General features: G+C 38.3%; 1 protein-coding gene across 1 annotated transcript; it reads left to right on the plus strand.

Moving 5' to 3' along the window:
* Positions 1-11,023: 11,023 nt before the first annotated feature.
* LOC146003003 (uncharacterized) lies at positions 11,024-11,668 on the plus strand. The gene has a single exon (XM_083141163.1). The coding sequence runs from the start codon at positions 11,024-11,026 to the stop codon at positions 11,666-11,668; it is 645 nt and encodes a 214-aa protein (XP_082997289.1).
* The last annotated feature ends 9,244 nt before the right edge of the window (positions 11,669-20,912 follow it).

Below are 20,912 nucleotides of genomic sequence, written 5' to 3' on the forward strand. Positions count from 1 at the left end.
GTATTTACAAACATTTAGGGGGAAAAGAAGTGCTGTAAAGAGACGGGATAAGGAAGAGGAATAAGTGTTAATTTACCAGAACTGCTATGTTAACATCTATACGGAATGTAACGGATACTGTAGTCTGTAGGGAATCATAGTTATGTAATAAGAATAGATGTAGTGCGCACAGCCTATGGCTCGCACACGAGATGAGCAATAAATACTTATACAATATTTTTCCTACTTCCTAAAAACATTCACTTCTGTACAACCTTTGATGTAAAAATTAAATAATAATAATAAACCCTATCCGTCGGTCCGTTTATCTTTCCAACTTAGAGCTGAGACTATGTTTACAAGATAAATCTCGGACTCAGATACTCCACGATGTTCTAGCCCCTCCTTCCACCTTCTCTACCTGCCCTTTTACTTGATGTTATTCAGAATTGTTTTAGTATCTGGAGTGCCATCGTAACATAAAATTATTAATCTGGAATACATTTAAAAAAAATGGTAATATTGCTGTATTTCGAAAGAGATTTGGAAATAAGTTTAGGTATTCAATTCATTCATTACTCTCTCTAGAATAGTTTTCTTTTGACTTAATACACGCTTATTAACGTTTCTAATTTAAATACTTTTTCCAAGCAAACAAGTATTTGCAACTGATTAAATATTTTGCTTTTATTTTTTCGAGACATTCGAGACGAGACGAGACTGTCTCGTCCCGTCTCGAATTTCAAAAGGTTTGTCCCGTCTCGTGTCTCGTCTCGTTTTCGAGACGAGACGGGACATGTCCCGTCCCGTGAGCAACACTACTCCCAGCACAGTTCCACCTTCGTTACAGTTCCTGGAATTCACCTCGCATTCGCAATATTTAAAAATATTGCGTAATTTAAACGTTTCTTCCATACCAGCAATGACAACACGCTGCTATTACGTACTAGTGCGTTCATTTCGATCTTCAGCCGAGAGATAGGGAGAAGCGTGACGGGCGGCGCTGACGGAGATGCCGACATTTCCGGCCTGCAATGCCCGCTTATTTTTATGGACATATGCATACATTTATATAAATATTGCAAAACGAGCACTAACCTGTGTTATAAGAGTTGTTCAAAGTGATGTCCACCTACATTCACACATTCCTGGCATCGTTTGATGAAATTTTGATGCACACGCAAAAGTTCTTCTTCCGTAATTCTTCCAAGTTCTGCCCTTATATTGTATTTTAGTTCGTCGATGCTATGAGGGTTATTTCGGTAGACTCTATTTTTTAAGGTTCCCCACAAATAATAGTCACATACGGTAAGATCTGGCGAACGTGAAGGTCATAAACCTCTAGAAATTATTCTGTCATCAAACACCTTCCTTATAGCGTCCAAAGAATTAGCGCCGGTATGAGCTGTGGCCGAATCTTGTTGAAAATACCCATAGTGTCTCTCATTATCTGATAACAACTGAAATTTATAAGTTTGATTGATTGATTGATGTAGTTTATTTTACTTCGCGTTTTGTGCCTCTTGGCTAATTTGCGAAGATGGGGGATGAGTGATGAAATGATGAAATTGATGAATGGACATTCACAAACAACCAAGCCCGACCGGGATTCGAACCCGGGACCCTTGGCGTCGCAGCGCGATGTGCTAACCACTCGGCCACAGGGTCGGGCTGAAATTTATAAGTGATAGCGAGGTTATAGCAGCTGCCGAACCCTTTTTTGCAGACCAGGAGAAACCTTTTTTTTTTTTTTTTTTTTGGAGGGGTTAGAGAAGTTGGAGCAACAAAGTGGCAAGTGTGTAGACCTTCGGGGAGAATACGTTGAATAGCCTGAAACTTTCGTGACTGTAGCTAAAGTCCTTCTGGGTCGGGCCGAGAACTTATCAGCCCCCCGCCCTCGTAACGTGAACCTTGCGGCTGGCATTCCAATCGTCTCACTGACACAACACACATACACACTGCAATAACACAAACAAGTAACAGCAAGTAACCAAGAATAACACTCTTGCGCACAGTACGAAATTAACACGCTCTTGGTTTACATCTGCTCGCCACTATATTCACAGCTCTGTCTTCATCTAGTCGCGAAGGAACAAAAAAACTCGAGCTCGGAGATTTCGGATTGCAAGGAAGCTCACGAACACCATTGACATTTAACGGTTTCGTCTGCAGCGTAATCTTGATACAGTGTTGCACATTCGAAACCTCCAAACGATCCCCATCGACACAAAACGCTTTCAAGGATATAAACTTAAACAGGACGTTACTGGTCAAAAGATTAAAATGTTTTATTATCTGTGGCTCTTAACATCGTTTCTAAAGCGTATTTATTTGTGTGATGAATTACAGAAGAACTTTTGCACAGGTTAGTGCTCGTTTTGCAATATTTATATAAATGTCTGCACATGTCCATAAGAATGAGCGGGCATTACAGGCCGCAAATGTCGGCATCTCCGTCAGCGCCGCCCGCCACGCTTCTCCTGATCTCTCGGCTGAAGTGAACGCACTTACTACTGAATGTAAACAAAGATTTATCTTACATAGAGCGGCCATATTGGAAGCGACACTAGCGCTCAGGTGGTAATTTTAATCGCGAGGTAATTGGGGGGCTACGAGTGAGTAGCGTAACCCGGACACGGATATCTCCTACGACGAAGGAGTAAAGATGCACGTGGGACGTGGCGACATCGCAAGCACCAACTCGCAGTGACAGACCACGGTTCAAAGGGCAGCTCTGTGTGCAGTGTTGCCATGTTCCACGTACATCTTTACTCCGTTCAATAAAAGTCGGTTTCGCAATGTGAATTGATAATGATAATGATTTTGAAAACAGATGCAGAGAGCTTCAAAACAAGACCAATATTGTATTTGTAGGACTATCCAATACTAAGAAAAAGTTGATTCGCAAAATTGATGATTGCAAACTAAAAAAAACTGCACTTTTTTTGTTCTCACGATGATAAAAAATAGAAGGCATACTCGAAAAAAAAATTGGTTAGCATAGATTAACGCAGAATTGAATAAGCTAAATTTTGATGTAACTCGTTTTTATGTAGGTGGAGTCGAAACTCAAGTATCTATAATTTTTAATCCGACAGTAAGTCTCCATTACTGGGTTCTCGCTTCAATAATACGTGAGGCACATGGCGAAGAATATGTAGGCTTCGAAAACTCGTTTCTTTAAGATTTGAACCGTTCTTTGATATTAAAGTTTTGGTTCCACGTCTCCTTAATTTTTTGTCGCCACGCTGGAAATTTTACTTGGCTAAACTATAACACACAAAAGCACGCATGTGAGACAGTGAGAGGCAAATTCATATCTACTGGTTACATTATGTCACGCACTATGTCCGTGCGGGCTAAGGTGTCAGGTTTTGAGCTCGGATTGAGGGATATGCGCAGGTTCGAGTCTCTTAGGGAGTGAACCATACATTTATTTTTCTAGGATACCTATTTCGAAATAAAACAGCTAAACTCTTGGTGGCATCGCGGCATCTTTGTCGTTAGTACAATGTAGCCTTGTATTTACGGAACCTTCGCGTTTCCATATTTATTGCAAATTTTCAAACTAAAAAACTACAAGAATGTGTTTTCTTTGGAGCGGAAACACTCCGATTGTTGGTGTTCGCGGTTAGGTTGTTTCGATTTAGTATTTAGCAAGTGTTGGGATTTCATATCGGCATGTTTACGTGAAAATAATCAGTGAAATGTTTTTACTGTAGGACAGTGAAAACAGCAAGGCATTAGTTTTGGAAAGAACGTAGTGGTTACTGCAACGTGTTAATTTTGACAGTATATCAAGTTCGGCGGAGCTTCAACCATTATTTTCGCTAGACCAGCTCCTGGGGTGCACTTTAAGGGTTTTATGGATACAGTATCCGTTCAGCACTTCAATTTAAACAACAAAAAGCTATCCGAAGTAAAAATTCCGAACAGGTACAGGGTCTCATAAAGAGATTTTACACAAGAAGCATTTTGGCAAGTGTGGCCAGATCTCAAGTGGTTTTCGGCTTTTAATAACTTCTCGTAAAGCCAAACTAATTCCTGTTCCTCTTTTCGTACTCTCTTTACGACTTGTTATCATCGAATTCTCCTTTGGTGGCGCTAGCTGTAGGTGTCAGATGGGAGTTGCAGCTGGTATTTATAGATGGCGCAAGAGGGTAATAAATCGAAGTTAGCTCCTCCCTTGTGAATCTGGCGTGTAGCATACCCGCTGCGGAGAAAAAAATGGACGAGAGCGAAGAATTCATATCTTTCCACGCAAGCTATGAACCCTTCTCTCTGTGTTCACGTTCCGAGCCAGAGATTTTTCTTAAGGTGTTCCTAAACATAACCTTGATGGATGACACACACACACACACACACACACACACACACACAGCTTAAGCGTGAAGTAGCGCGCAGGTTTTTGCCAACGAAGTCTTACTGCCTAAGACAAAATGTGAGATTTCAGTTTGCAAAGACTTGATGTTTTTAGTTCCGTCAGTTGGGGCTTGATAATACTGTTTGGCTAGTACCTATCTATATAAAATAAAAAGTATCAGATAGAAAAGTCCAAAGAAAGGAAATACTGTACAGTGGAATGCATAAGTATTACCAATCAAATTGACCTTCACCGTATTGCTTTCTCTTTGTTTTACTCACTGGGAGCTTCAAGAAGTGGAACAAAACTCCAAACAAGCAGCTGATGACTTCTGTACCAGAGGACGTAAAAGTCCAGTAGGATGCAAGGGAAAATAGTCGTGGACAAATTGCCGAGCAATACTTATGCATCCCATTGTACATTCCTGAAGCAGGACAGAGCATATCGTACATGTATTCCAACTTGTTCGGCCAAGAGAACTGTTACCAAGGATTTCTTGTCTGGTAAAATACGTGGGCTGTACAGAAAGCAATGCAAAAGTTAACATAACTTTTTTTAGTAACTCACATAAGCCTAAACCATAATATCAACATGGTCTTCATCACAAGCAATGCTTTTGCGCCAAACTTTTGACTACTCTTAAATAATAATAATAATAATAATAATAATAATCAGGCGTGTACTGTTGTAGCTACTTCTTCACAACATTCTTAGGCCTTCAGGGATTGCTTCTTTCATTCCAGATCAGAAAGGTACGCCCATGTTTCATCCCCTGCCACCAGATTGGGATGCAGAGCATGTCTCCATTGGCTTGAAACCACTGCAGCAGACGACAGCAGTCTTCCACCCTTCCGTCCTTCATATCAGGTGCCAACTGCCGAGGTACTACCCACTTTGCGGAGACTTCCACCACCTTCTGTATGGCATTGTGACTCGTCTGTCCGAGCGAAGCAATTCGCCCATTCGCTGACGATTCGTGTCGCAGGTGATCGTCTTCCACTGTGTGGTCGGTCTTTAATCATCTTCACCCCTCTGTGCACTTGTTCTTGCCAATGATCTCCGTAAACATTCTGTAGCTTTATGTAGATATCAGAGAGCTTGCATAGCTCCTTCGTCAAGAACTCAATGACGGCACGCTGATTCTGCTTGAAATCCATTATTTACCAGCAACGAAGGAGAAGAGTTACTCTACCAACGTGTACAATTTGAACGATGTACGTCAGTTAATAAAAATGTTATGCTCACCTTTGCATTACTTTATGTACAGCCCTCGTACTATATGAAATGAAAGAGCCAGATTGGCGCAAAATTCGCAACCTAAATATCGTGTAAGCAAAACTTCGCCCTCACTTCAGCATTTTATTTAACTTTTTAAATAGCCAAGTGAACTAAAAAAAAAATTGTTTTAACTTTTCATGAAATTCGGGCTTGCGCTTCCCCTTGAGTTTAGGCAACCTCAAAACACAGAAAAGTTGAGTAGGTTGCATAGCATTTTGAAATATGACGGTTCGGAAACCGTTGATATTCTTAGATAAATCGTAGTTTGCATGACATCTTACGTTTGTTGTAACTGAAAGTCACTTTCCATGTATTCCAAATAAAGCAGATAAAAATTGCAGAATTTAGAATAGGAATTCAATTTGGTCTAATTTGATTCATTTGCTAAAAAGTGAGTGTATCATTTTTTTTAAAATTCCACTTCATGCTCAGACAGTGCTCGAAGTGAGACGGGGTACGCGGGGAGATGCTATCCTCTCAGTTAGGAAAATTTTCTTAAAGCATACCCGAGCTAGGATATTTTACATAAGCATCCCCATCTACTGCATTGTCCCCATGTTAAACCATAAAAGCATTCCCCCACACACCCTGAAACCTGACCAAGCATCCCCCGAGAGGAAAATTTGGCGCCGCTTTTCTGCCACTGCGAAGATGAGGATGAGTGATTAAATTGAAGGGACATTCACTCACAAAGGTTTGTCTTGTTCTCGATCTCGTCTCGTCGAGTCTTGAAGGGCATGGTCTCGTTCTCGTCTCGATTTTTACGAGACTGTTTTGAAGCATTCACATTCCCTACTTTCTATCATTTTTGAAAGACCTTTCAAAAAGGCCTTTCAAAGATCGTAAAGTTCAAATCACAAACCCTGACACCTTCTGTAAACAAAACCACCTGTATGCAGAAAGCATTGCAAACTCATAGAAGTAAAATAATCCACACGAAAATCCAGCTTTGTTACAGGATTCATTACGTAAGGTAAAACAACAGCCAATTTGTAGTATGGGATACTCTGCCACAAATGACGTCTCACTTTAAACCCAATGCACTTTCTTTTTTTACTTATTGCTTCACCTTTATGGTTAACTCTTTGCACCAGTAATCATTTCCCATAAATTTGGTTTCTTTCTTACATGCGAATTAAATATATTTTACTTGCATTTTTTTAGACAAAATGATATAACATGGTAATGTATATTTCTAAGGTTTGATATAGATAGGAGTGTATTTGAAATTTGTTTGTAGATTTTATGTAAATTGTATCTTATGTAAATAAAATATGTAATGGGCATAAACAGCCATATGCAATGCTGTAAGTCCAATAAATATATTGATGATGATGATCAAAACAAGACAAAAAGTTCGTAAATTTATTGCGGTTGGAAACTTTGACAAGCATCCTAATAACGATTTTTGTTCTGCCAAATATAGTGCACTTCGTAAAATAACTTGGTGACATGGCAAGGCAAGGTAAGTGTGAACATTTTGTAGTAATATGCATTGTAACTTTCAATGAGCTTAGAGATTTGTGTACATAATGATATTTTATAACATTGGTTATTTTCTAAAAATAATCATGTGAACAGCAAGAAAGTAGTGCAACTTAGTAATATTGCCTGACTTATCCTTAGAAAAATAACATGCCGAGTTCTATGCGTGCGGGAAAGTCTCAGTGTTCTTCTTCTTCTTCTTCTTTTTTTTTGTCCCTGTCAGCATTATCTTGTCGACTTTGGACATCGTTATTGTTTTTTTTTATTTCTTTTAATGTTTTCTTCTAAAGTTGGCAGTTAGTCTCACAAATTAATCGGAATCACAAATATATAACAATTATTATAAATAATTCACTTTTTTTTGTCCATTTTGCTGTTTCTTAAAAATCACTTTATATTTCAAGTCTACATTTTCGAGAATATGCATACAGCATCCATATTAATGAAGGGGATAAATCTGTTAAAATGGATGATAGTGATATTGGAAATGGAATTTTTAAACGTTGAAAACCTTTGTAGAGTATGATTTGTTGATCTGAATAGATTGGACATTCTAGAATTAAATGTTGAGCATCAGGATTATTATTGCCACATTTACAATTTTCTTGAGTTTTAATTTTTATTTTTGCTAAATGTGCTGGTGTACGTACGTGTCCTGTTCTTAATCTATTAATAAAAACTATGACTTGCCGTGGGAGTGTGTATGAATTGAACCAAGGGACTTTAGATTTAAATTCTGCAATCCATCTATATGTGTTGCCCACAAACTTAAATTGATCTTTGCACCATTCATTCCATTGTTCCATAAGTTTGATTTTTACTCGTGGTAATAAATCAGTATACATTAACCTATTGAAACTTATGAGTTGTAAATCTCTGGCCTGTTTAGCGTATATGTCCACTCTATCATTTCCTACATTAATATCATGTGCTTTGACATAACTGAATTGTATGTCAATGTTTCTTTTGCAGCAAGTTGAATTTGTTGAATAATTAAAATAATAAGATATGATTGGTGACATAATTTGGGATAGGATGTACTGTTGAGAGCTGAGAAGACTGCGAGTGCGGGGTGAGGTTCGGGGGTGAACGGGGAGGAAGTGTGGGGAGCGAAGTTTCGACTTGGTGTTCAATTTTTCAGTGTTGCCAGACATACAGAAATTCCTGTAGGAAAGGGTGAGAATCTGATAATGGAATCGGGAGTCTCCGGTTGCTCACATCTTTCCCGAGGGATGACCGTGTCAGGTGCTCTCGCGAAGAAGCATTAACAGACGCTAGGAAATACACAAAAAGCACACACCCTTACTTTCTTAGACACGTTGGAAGCAGATTGCTTTAATTTGTGAAGTTTTGCTAATTGTTGCCTCAAACGTTTATTGCTAATTTGAACATTCTTCACTTTATGTAATAAACGATTGCATTGTTTCTTTACTTGTTCTTCAGCACATTTTAATTTCTTTTTCACAGTTTCAACTCACTATTATTCTTGGAGATTGGGTATATTGAGTATATTTCCAGTACTCAAAGTCTCTGAATTATTGTGTGCCATGCAAATTCTTTTGCAAGAAGATGACTCTTCAAGTTTTCCACTGCTCGCTTTCGAATCTTGACGTTTATTGGCACGTCCACGTCCAATTATGTAATTTGGCTGTTGCACGCTACAATTCACCACACAACCAGGTAAATTTAAACTTGGTTCAGCGTTTTTATTAAGCTGCGTTCTACAGGCATTGCTCAGCAGTTCTGCTTTTAAGTTTCGTTTGTAATCGGCATCCAGAAAATGCGATGAGCACACTGTGGCTCTTTTGATATTAACAGGATCTAATCTCTTACACTTTGAAACCCACATCTTGCACATAATCGGATCCTTTGGGACATGGCCATAGGCAGGAAGAATGTTGGGGAGGGGGTTCACTCTTAATTTTTCCCATGGGCGTCGCATAATCTTTAGTCATAAAAATTATGTTGTTTGACCATTCACACGAAACTTAATTTTTGGAATTTTGAAAACTGTCGAAAGCAGTAATTCTTTGGTTTAAATAGTAAAACATAACCTGGTACCTGCATTGTAACCTCAATTTTTATATCTAACGCTGTTTTTCTTCGGTTATTCTGTTCGAATACTAACTAACTGGACTTTATTTCAGTTATTAACAATGAAACTAACAAACATTGTGCTATTTTGTAACTTGCAATAAACGATGTATATTCTATAGACCAGTTCGATCCCACTTTCCGACGCTCATATTGTTCCTATGCTTTTCAAACAGCATTATATACAACCACTATGCACTATACAAGTATGTGCTTTATAGGACCGCATATAGGTTAAATGTACAGTATGTACTACCGTATATCGACTTCTGGGTGAAGGATAGTGAATGTAACACGCTATGAAGCAGGATATTCTAGGTTTGAACACTTATGAAGGGCCATTTAAACCCTTATGGAACAGGGAATTAAAAGTTGTAACTGGAATTTTGGGACAATCGCAAGAGAATTTTCAGTCTGATCCAGGAACAGCACTGGAAAGAGGACAGCAGAAGTGAAAATGAAGGGGTCGCGGGTGGGCTGTGATTCTGAGAATGAAACCCATTTCGCTCAAATTTCAGAATTCAAAATGTTTGAAAATTTCAACTCGATCATTTCAGAATTGTGTGTCTGTTGTATTTTGTGCAACTGCGAATATTTTTTAAAAAATATGTTACAAATTTTAGTTTCTGAACTCGCATTAATCCAACATGCCAGAAGTTTCGGTAGGGGGGGGGGGGCTTGAACCCTAACCCCCCTATGCTTTGGGAGCAAATAGCTTACACCTACTATATTTCTTGCGTTGTTCTGGCACAAAGCAACAGCACAATTGCGCGGCATCTTACTGAAGTGTTACTGTTGTTGCAAAAAAAAAGAACATCCCCACTATCACACAAGCTACAGAAAAGGAAACACAAGGCACTTTCAAGTTCCCTCGCACAAATGCAGATCCTATAACAAGCGGAAAGGTCAGTGACAGCGTCACCCCTGTCCCTTGATTGACGTCAGGGTTGGAACCTCCCACGACCCTCTTTTTTCAGCTTCGGGAGGGAAGACTGCGCTACTTTCTCAACTATTTTGGATCTGTGTGTGTGCGTCTTGCTAACTTCAGTGCTCTTGTTCCATTGTTGCAGTGCGAGTATGTCTTCTTCGCGAAGAATGGGACAGACAATTCACAGTGAAGCTAGGGAGATAATAAGAAACGTGATACAGCAGTGTGATGAAGAGGCCAAAGAAGGAAAATTAAAGTACTTGCTACAGCAATCAAATTTGCGTGTGTCTAATTACACGGGCGTATCTGTGCGGAGTGTATCAAAAATAAGGAAAGAGGCCCATGAAGCGGGCGAGACGTCACTGTCTACACCGGGTAAGAAACGACGACGAGCCGAGCAATACAGATTCCATTGCGACGAATTCGATCGAAGGGTCATCAGAGACGTAATACAAGAATTTTACCTTGTGAAAAATACAATACCAACGGCACCGAAACTTCTTTCAGCCATTCGTGAAAAAATTAATTTTCCGTGGAAAGTGCATAGTTTACGTCGTCTGCTTCATGATATGGGTTTCAGTTGGAAAAAATGCAGAAGCAACAAAAAAATTCTCATAGAACGTCCAAATATTGTTCATTGGCGTGCCAAATATCTAAGGGCAATTAAAAAATTGAGATCGGAGAATCGTGTGATAGTATATATCGACGAGTCATGGGTCGACAACAATCTCACCTTTGGGAAATGCTGGCAAAGTGATTCAGTACAAGGAGTGTCAACCAACACCAGTTCCTCCAATAGGTTAATTTTAGTTCATGCTGGTTCAAGGCACGGCTTCATAAATGTATCAAACTTGATTTTTAGGACAGGAAAGGCAACCGGAGACTATCATGGACAGATGAATTCCGTTAACTTCGAGAAATGGGTGAGGGAAAAACTTCTGCCGGCCCTCCCGAGGGCAAGTGTTTGTGTATTGGATAACGCTCCCTACCACAACATACAGGTGAATAAGCCTCCGACTAAATATTCTGTGAAGCAGGAGATGATAGACTGGTTAAGACTAAACAAAGTGCCATTTTCAGAAAGCATGAAAAAATTTGAATTATTCCAATTGATCGAAAAGTACAGGCCGCCAGATAAGATTTTTCGTGTGGACGAACTTTTGAAGACGAATGGCCATTCAGTGCTTCGGTTGCCTCCTTACATGTGCGAATTGAATGCCATTGAACTAGCGTGGGCTAAAATAAAACGACTTGTGAGGGAGAAAAATATAACAGGAGATTTGACGTTGTCAAGGTTGGAGGAAGTGACAAAGAGTGCGGTGGAATCTGTGACGCCAGCTGACTGGGAAGGATATGACAGGCATGTCATCACTGTCGAACAGGACTACTGGCAGAAAGATGGTCTGATGGAGGACACTGTGGATAGAATCGTTATTTCACTAGGTGGTATTGACAGTGATGAAGACGACAACATCAGTGACAGCGATTCATCTTCGGGATCGGAATTGGCACAAACCTTATCAGATAGTGACGATGACTGATGAAAGGTGAGTGGAAAGCATGTTATTGTACAAATACTTTAATAATCAAAATAAAATTCCTCCATTATTAGTATTGCTTTCACTTGTTGCTATGTAATATCTTCCATTCATTTGCAATGCGTTTTCGTACCATGCCTTTTTCATTTATGCCGCTGCCACCCTGAAAGGAAGACTAGCTGGCTGCGCACGGCGACAACAGTTTCGCATTCCTCAGCCTTGCAGTCTTCTCAGCTCCCAACAGTAGATAATGCTTGAAGAACACTCAGCGAATCTGTAAGGAGAAGATTTTTTTTAAAGTCTTCCGCTATTCCATATTGTAAGGCTTTGTATAGGGCGTAACTTTCCGCAGTAAAAATAGATGAATCTATAGGTAATCTAAATTGTTGATAAATGTTTTTCTCTGGGATGTAATAGGCACATCCTACACTATTGTTATTCTTAGAACCATCGGTGTAAATCATTACATGCATTGGCCATTTTCTCTGTACAATGCATGTAAACCTAGATCTCTGAAGTGGATTGAACATTGAGTATATAATGGAATATCTAGTTGATAGATCAAAGGATGTAAGAGAGTGAAAGTATTAGATCGAAGTTCTGGAAATAAGTAATGACAGTATACAAGGAAATATGAGGTGGTATGAGGATTTATTACATCGGCTTCAGCCCATTGTTTTTGTATTTCAAACAATTTATTAAATGGATGAGGATGATTTTCCCATGATTTAAGGAGGAATTTTATTGTTAATTGAATCCGCCTGTGACTCAAAGCATGAATATGAATATGTGTGTGGGAGCTTCCAGTCGTGTTTCATAGGCTGATGGGTTACGCTATGAAGCCTCCCAGCGTTCTTTGATGTTGCCGCTAATAATACAGGCCACACACGAAAAACCTGTAGGGACGCCATGTTATGCGTTATTACTCAATCAAGGCTCACACCAGCGCCACTCATCGGGCGAAATGCTAAGCACAGATAGGCAATTAAAATGTTAAGAGGCAACCTGTTCCGCCACTTAAATTACACGGATCGTGTGAACTGAAAGAAACAAGTTCACTGTTGCCATCTGGCGATTTTAATATCCAGAACCACGCAGTAGTTTTAAAAGCAGAATAGATTTAGTTAATACATTGATTAAAGCATTATTCCGTTTAACCTCAATCCAGTAGCGCCGAAACTGGGAAGCAAGGACAGTTTACTACAAGTGGAGTCGACGAAGCAACCGGTGTCCATTCACAGTGCAGAACGGTTATTTTGAGAAGGGCGCCGACTTTCCAAAATTTCTGTGGGTGCATATCAATGGCGGTTACAACTTACATGCACAATGATTGCAAGAGGCAATGATATTATCAACACGTTACTAAAAGAAAATACCACATTCATACAAATTAAAATGAAAAAATCTTCATAAATGCAAATCATTTTAATTGTATTGTAGAAAGAACTCTGCAAGGATTTTGTTGTGAACAGAAACTACAAAATGACTAACTTTATGTACCAAATAATAATAAAGATAATCATGACATGTTAACTTTCAATATAAAACACATTCCTTCTTACGTCATTTGCACTTATGAATTTGTTTTCAATTTTGGTAATGTCAATATACTTCCATTGATATTGTGGGGACTGCCTTTGACGTGGCCATTGACAGGCAAGGAAGGGGGGAATGTGTTGCTTGGTTGCCTTTGCACAAACACATTTGAAACAATTATGTTTTAGAGGTTAGAAATTTTAACTTCCATCTCAATGTTTTAATTGCTTATTATTTTTTGATAATGGCAAGTGAGAAATATTTACTTTATTTTGTTTTTATCAAACTAAAAATCTTGTGGGTGCGGCGCACCCACAAGATTATTTATGTGGGTGCTCGAGCCCCGGAGCACCCACGTAGTCGGCGCGCATGCTGCTGGCTGCTTCAGGGAGGAGGGATATTACGGTTGCCGCTTCTTGCTCAAGCAGTAGGCCTAATCGGTTGTTTGACCGCAAGTTCCGACATAGGTGAACGCTGCAACAGAGGATCACTGCCAGTGGCGGCGATTGGGTTCCAAAACTGAGGGGCAGGACAGTTTACTTTCCATTGGTAGATAAGGTTTAGCATAGTGCAGGAGCAAAAGTTGCAAAAAGTGAGGAGCAACTGCCCCCCTCAGCCCCTTAATCCCCGCCACTGGTGGTTACTGCCATAAAGGCGGTTCCCGCGCCGGCTGAAATCTATTGTATATTTTATATATAGTTAAATTACATTCCGAAAATTCAGTTTCTTGTATTCTGAACGAAGCCCTTTACCACGCATCACATTATACAGTCATGGACACTTCTGGGTTGTAATGATATCATTAGCATTCAGTAGGATTGTTTCAATCGGAAGTGCCCGTGACTGTACAGACTAATGTAAATCCTGTACCCCACTTCGATCGACCATAGAAGCATGACACTATCGCCACAGTGGTACAGTAAAACCTCGCTAATTCGGACCCGGATAAGCCGGACTTTGCTTAATCCGGACAGGCAAAAGGCACATAATAATAATAATAATAATAATAATAAAAGCAGAATGCAAGGTTTTAAATGTGGCTAGAAGTCAACAAGAGAACTTCCCAAAGAAAAGGCAGTCAACCACTGATGAAATTCTGTTTCCCGCAGACTTTGTACTGTACTGTATAGTGTATTTCGGCCTATGCCCTTTAAATACACCATAATAAACGTGTTGTGTTGCTATAAACTGAGTTTTAATAGACTTTCTACTGTTCTTTTAGGTTATTTCAGTTAATCCGGACTTTCGTTAAACCGGTCAAATTATCCCCCCATTAGTCCGGATTAACGAGATTATACTGTACTTTGAATCTCGAATATCTGACTTATAGTATTATATCGCCTTGAATTTTTTAAGACAGGGTTTTTCTCCGCCGGGGGGGGGGGGGGGGGCATTCTAAATAGGTGACATTGACATATCTGTCTTGTTTTGTAATTTGTCAACATTGTTATATCCTAAGCATATTCGAACTTAACCATCAGGAAATATAATACATATTGCATCACCAAATAAAGACCTAGAATGAAGCACCATGTGTGAAGTTGTGATAATTTTATTAAATGAATAATATTTACATTCATTTCTCCAATAGGAACAATGGTGAATTAGTGGAAATTGCGCGAAGGGAGCTGGCAACTATGAGCAATCCGCTTCTATTGATGCAGCGAACAGCAGAGAAATCAGCTGATGACGTCATTAGCGTTATATGAAGCATAATGTATATCAGTAGGTGATCCGGTAAAGGAAGGGTACAAACGTTCTTGTCCAGCAAGATATCGCATCAGCTACAAAGGCTAACATCATAGCCTTCCGCACATGGCGCTGTCAAGAGTCACGCTCGGTTCACAATGTGAAATTAAGATGACACGTGGAAGTTCGCGGCGTGACACGACAGTTCAAGGTGCATTGGGTTCCTTGGTGTTCTAAAAGAAACCAGGCAGAGTACTTTGCTTTCCAACCGGTACACTACATACTGTATGACACCTAATACAAAGTTTGTTTAAAGTTCACTTTATGCTCAGATAGGATAATCAGGACTTGACATAAAGTTTAAAGTCGAATCTGAACCACTGGGCCATATTCCTCCACCTGGGATCTAACTCGGTCTCCCTTGATTCCTATTGCCACATTCAGCATCGGGGAGACCATCTTACTTCCACCTCATACGAACAACATGCAGTTATAATGTCAATTTAGCGTATGTAAGTATTGAACATTATAAACTCTGTAATGTGTATCGATTACTTTATTTCAAGAGTTAAAGTTTCAAAACAATAAAACGCTAATGGAACAAAATTATACTCACGACGTCCGGGAGGGGGACAAGGGGGCCATAGAAAAATGAATGTCAACCGAAAATTATATATTTTTCATGTATTATTTCATTTCAGAGTAATAAAGGTACTGAAGAAACTTCAATCTGAATTACTGTTTTTTGAAGGAGGCAACATTATTATAGTAAAAAATATGTCCCGTTTGCCCTCTCTCCCCCACTCTTTCACCTGACAGGCGATTTAGCTAAACATTTCCTTTCATATGGAAAGTGGTTGGATTCTTTATCTCACGCTCTTTTTCCTTATCCTTTCTTTCTAAAATTTCTCTTCCTTTTTCTCTCCTCTTTCGCTCTTGTCCTTTCCACTTGTCAAAGTACAGTTGACAAGGGAAGGCCACCTGCTGGAATGTTTCAGAAGAAACAACTTTCTAATAATCTTGTGTCTGGAGGGGAGTGATTTTTGTGTATATATATCTTCCTGTTTTGTACCTTGTTTCATTTGTACTTGATACAGAGTCTGAAGAAGACCTTGCTATAAGGTTGGAACGTTAAGTTTAGTTGTTTTAAAATAAAATAAATTTCTGCCTTGGTCAGCATATTGAGTTTTTCATATCATGGAAACAAGGCTTAATGGTGTTATAATTCAAATTTATCAAAACCGACAACTTCCCTATTTCATGTAAAATTTCACAGAAAAAAAACATTGTTACCATCAACAATGAAGACCATCGTCATACAAGTCACTAATATTTCAGCCATAACATGGTATCTGATCCTAGTTTAAATTAACACCTTTATAGAATTAATATATATAAAAGAACATAATACAATTAAAGATTTCGTGCCAAATAAATAAGCAACCATAATTTAATAATAGCTACTATAATTAAAACCGAACACTTCCAACTCTGTTCCCTCGTCTAATTGCGGAGCTGGCACAACTTTATAACCATATATGAATACAGTGTGCGAATTAATGGGGGTGACGGGACCCTACCACCCACACACACACACAAAAGAAAATTATTTTTTATCCCTGCCAGGGATGTTTTTATCCCCTTCAAAGAAAATTGAATTGATAGCACAAACACAATTGAAAAACTATTCGTGTTCATTAATGACCCAGTCCACGTGCGTCGGTTGATTGATTGATTTAGTTTATTTTACTTCGCGTTTTGTGCGAGTTTTCGAAGATGGGGATGAGTTATGAAATGATGAAATTGATGAATGGACATTCACAAACAACCAAGCCCGAGCGGGATTCGAACCCGGGACACTTGGCGTCGCAGCGCGATGTGCTAACCACTCCCAGTCCATGGGCGTCGGGAGGGGGGCCGAACGGGTCGGTGAACCCCCCTGGATATTGGCATTGTTCATATAAAGATACAAGAAAGCTGAAAGTTTATTACTCTTATTGTAAAGAACAGAAATAAAGTTCATTTAGTTAGTTTTTGAACAGAATAATCAAAGTAAAAATGCATTGGATCGAAAACATTAAGTGAATAATACAGGAACAAGGTTAAATTCTACCATCCCATCCAAAGAACAAATTGTTCCACAGTTTTCAAATTTCTAATAATTACAGTTGTAGGTGAGAGGTCACACAACACACTTCATAAAAAAAAAAAAAACCTAACATGTAAAGCCTTTTCTTGAACGAGACGTGCAAAGGTTATATCAAAATGCATTCAGATACTAACTGCATAAAATGCAAAAGAAATAATGGAAAATAGTTGTGCTGGTATTCACTCGGTTGGTGGATCGAGTCCATTATTATTTATAATAATTATAATTTCGAAAAAAAATATTTCCGTTAGTTTATAATATTTATTATTGTATAATAACATTTATAACCGTGGTAATAATACTTTCTATTCAACTTTTATCATTTGTCCACCCCCCCTGCAAAAATTTCTGGCGACGCCCATGGCCCAGTCATCAAAGATTTCTCTGCCGAAAAGTATGGAGTCTTTTGCATTAAAGGACACCAATCTGCAACTGACCACCTCACCAAGTTGAGACAACCTAAACCAATAAAATAACAAAGGGAAAAAGTACTCTATGCCAAACGGGGACTTTTCTTCTCGACGATATGAGAAAATAACATATATGACAAATGCATACACAGTCCTTTCTACCTCATCACGAGACCTAGAATTTTAGGTTTTTAACCTATTTTTTCCTTTACAAGTATATAAGAAATAATAAGTTATGTCAGCGTTTCGTTAAAAAACTCAACAACTGATGAAGTTTTATAGTGTATAAAAAACTATTTTGCTTGTTAGAACCTATTTTAGGTTTAAATCAAGCCCTTTTTTAGGTTTAAAGGTTTTACAGGATATTTATGTCACACAGAGGCATTTGCTTTGTTTTGTCACGAAAAAATTCAATGACAAACATGTTTGAAACGTACTCTCTGTCGATTTCCCTCCAAATCCATGGTGATTTTTCAAAGCTGTAAACAAAGCAAAATGTCTGGTGTCACTGTTACCTGTACAATTCAAAGTGGTCTGATCTGTGGGGTCTTGTTCACTTTCGAATCACTTCGGTGCTTTGTGGCATTCACTGTTTGCAAACTAACATTTCAGCATTGAAGTTTGCACCACTGACTGTGTTTAGTTGAAAGATTATTTTCAGCATATAAGATGATCCTCACAGACAAAATTGCGGAGCTTGACTGTGGATAACATGAAAAAGTTTTTTGCCTAACTATACGGCGAAGAGTGGATTTTAATAGCAAATTTTCAATGGTAAGTTCTGCCATCGCCGTAGGGTTAGGCAACCACGAATTTTTGTCTGGGTGGGGGGGGGCAAGTACCAGGATAAACGTACCAACAATTATTATTATTATTATTATTACTAGTGGTAGTAGTAGTAGTATCAAAGACGTTATTATCCTCATAAATTACGCAAAAAGGGGGTAGAAGTCGGTGCTAAAGCATTTGTTTGGAACAAACGATTTGAAATATTATTTCAACACCGTCAATTTCATATTAGCTAATAATGGAAAACAAGCACACAAACTGTATTTTTGAATGTAAGAAAATGAATGATAAATGCATTCCGAAGATAATTATTTTTGTACATATAACATGCATAACTTTCATTTACAACATATATTTTACACATATGCAACATGGAGCGACATAAAATAAGAAAATACACATGCAACATGCTAACATTAATTGTGTATGTATTCAAAGTTTGTCCAATATATATATACACAACACATATTATTAAAACCCATTACAATACAGAAAAAACAACGCTAGCGAAGCGAGGAAGAAAATGTTTGGATCCAAATTTTGCAATTGAAACCAAATTTGATTCAATAGGGCACAAATAATTTCACTGGACGCCATGGCATTCTCTCTTTTTCAACTTTTTTCATTTAGATCATTCGGCACACATGGCCGACACGCGCCGATCCATATCAACGGCTCTGAAATTGACGAAAATGAGAATAGGAGGCATTGCGAGCGAAGCGAGCAAGAAAAAATTTACGAGATGTACTTTTATTTGCATAAAATTTGAAATCGAAGGGGGCAATTCTCCTCTGTGCTCCCTGCAGGTGCTCTTGGCCGTCAATGTTTGCCCCCCTTGCCCCCCTAGAATTGACTTCCGTGTCGGTTAGGGGGGGGGGCAATTCCCCCTGCCCCCCTTGTGGTTGCGCCACTGCGCACATAACGTTATGCAAGATAGTGCGTATTTCAGGATATAGGTGTCCCATTTTCATTGCCGGTGACTATACCTAATCAGCATTTTTCAGGAATTTTGAACTATTTTAAGTTTTTTGAACCTACTTCAAGATTTTCGAGCCTAACATAAGATTTTTAGGACCTATTTTAGGATTTTTAGAACTTATTTTAAGGTTATTTGAACCTATTTTAGGATTTTTAGAGCCTATTTTAGGATTTTTAGAACCTATTTTAGGATTTTTAGAACCTATTTTAGAATTTTAGAGCCTATTTTAGGATTTTTAGAGCCTACTTTAGGATTTTTAGAACCTATTTTAGGATTTTTAGAGACTATTTTAGGATTTTTAGAACCTATTTTAGGATTTTTAGAGCCTATTTTAAGAACCTAAAAGCACACTTTTTAGAACCTAAAAATCCGAGGTCTACTTATCACTCATAATCTCGCGTTTCCTCGCCCGTCAAACCTTTAATGGCACAGCAACAGTCTAGTTGAAGCCATATAATACCAATGGATACTAAACGTCATATGTAACAGACGACAAAATAAGAAAATTGTGATATCTACAACCTACTTTATACGTGCTAACAACAGATTTACGAATGTCAAGTTCTTTTGAGGAATACATAAAAGTTCGTATTTGGCCCATCTGTTCGAGCGAGGTGATGAAACAATGTACGGTAACAGTAATACGCCACGTGCTAATTACTACTGCCCTGGCTTTCCCTGCTACTTAAAAATGGAATTATATTTCATACTTACATAACTCGGTTACATTTTCTTCACGGCTCAATTCCAATTCCTTATATATTGTGCAGTAATACATTATCTGATTGTCAAATAAAGAAAATAAACTTGAAAGTGCTTAAGCAGCTAATTCTACAGATGTGAGTTCTAATCGAAATTACATCACGAAAAGATCATTGCACAAGGTTTAATGACGTAATTCCTAAATAACTTGTTACGCAATAGGCATTTTTTGCAACCTAAGACATATTGATGAACTACTGCCGTTTCCACCTTAGATTAGGATATAAGAAACTACTCAGTGTTCTTATACTCATCCTATAGTTTCACAGCCACCGACCAGAAACTCTTGAATTATGTTACAGTTATAATTTCTGTCACTGCTAAAATAGATTTCTGTATTCTTTGGGGGGGGGGGGGGATACTTGTATAAATTCTGTCCGTTTCTGCATGGCTGGCATCTTCATTCAAGGGATTTCTTAATGCAAATATGACGGCGTGAAGATTTGGCAACAGTTTCCATGTTATTAACGATAGAAGCTTGACTTTCGTGAGTTTCTACGAGAACTACCAAGTACACCAAAAAAATATTTATAGCTATAAGTACAAAATTCTACATTGCTAAGAACGTTATAAGTAGGGCCAAAAAAAGACCTAAAAATATAAAAAAAAGGACCTAAAAACGGATAAAAGGACTTATAAATGTGATCCAAATTAATTAATAACTTCAGTTTTAATTACATATTTAATGAATAAAAAAATAAAAAATTCTGGTGGTATGGAACACAGTGCGAAAATACTATATGAATGAAATGCATCTTCTTTCAGACATTATATATTTTTTAGATTAACAATAATTTGAAAAATCATATTTGAAGAATCATATTTGGCCTAACCACACTATTTCAGTCGTCCAAAAAAGTTTTTCTCTCGTTTCAGGGATGGTTCAAATATATTTATTTACTTATTTATTTTTATTTCTTTACTACAGAAAGG

Source organism: Lepisma saccharinum, chromosome 19 (genome assembly GCF_977018435.1).
Source record: "Lepisma saccharinum chromosome 19, izLepSacc3.1, whole genome shotgun sequence".
Classification (NCBI taxonomy): Eukaryota; Metazoa; Arthropoda; class Insecta; order Zygentoma; family Lepismatidae; genus Lepisma; species Lepisma saccharinum.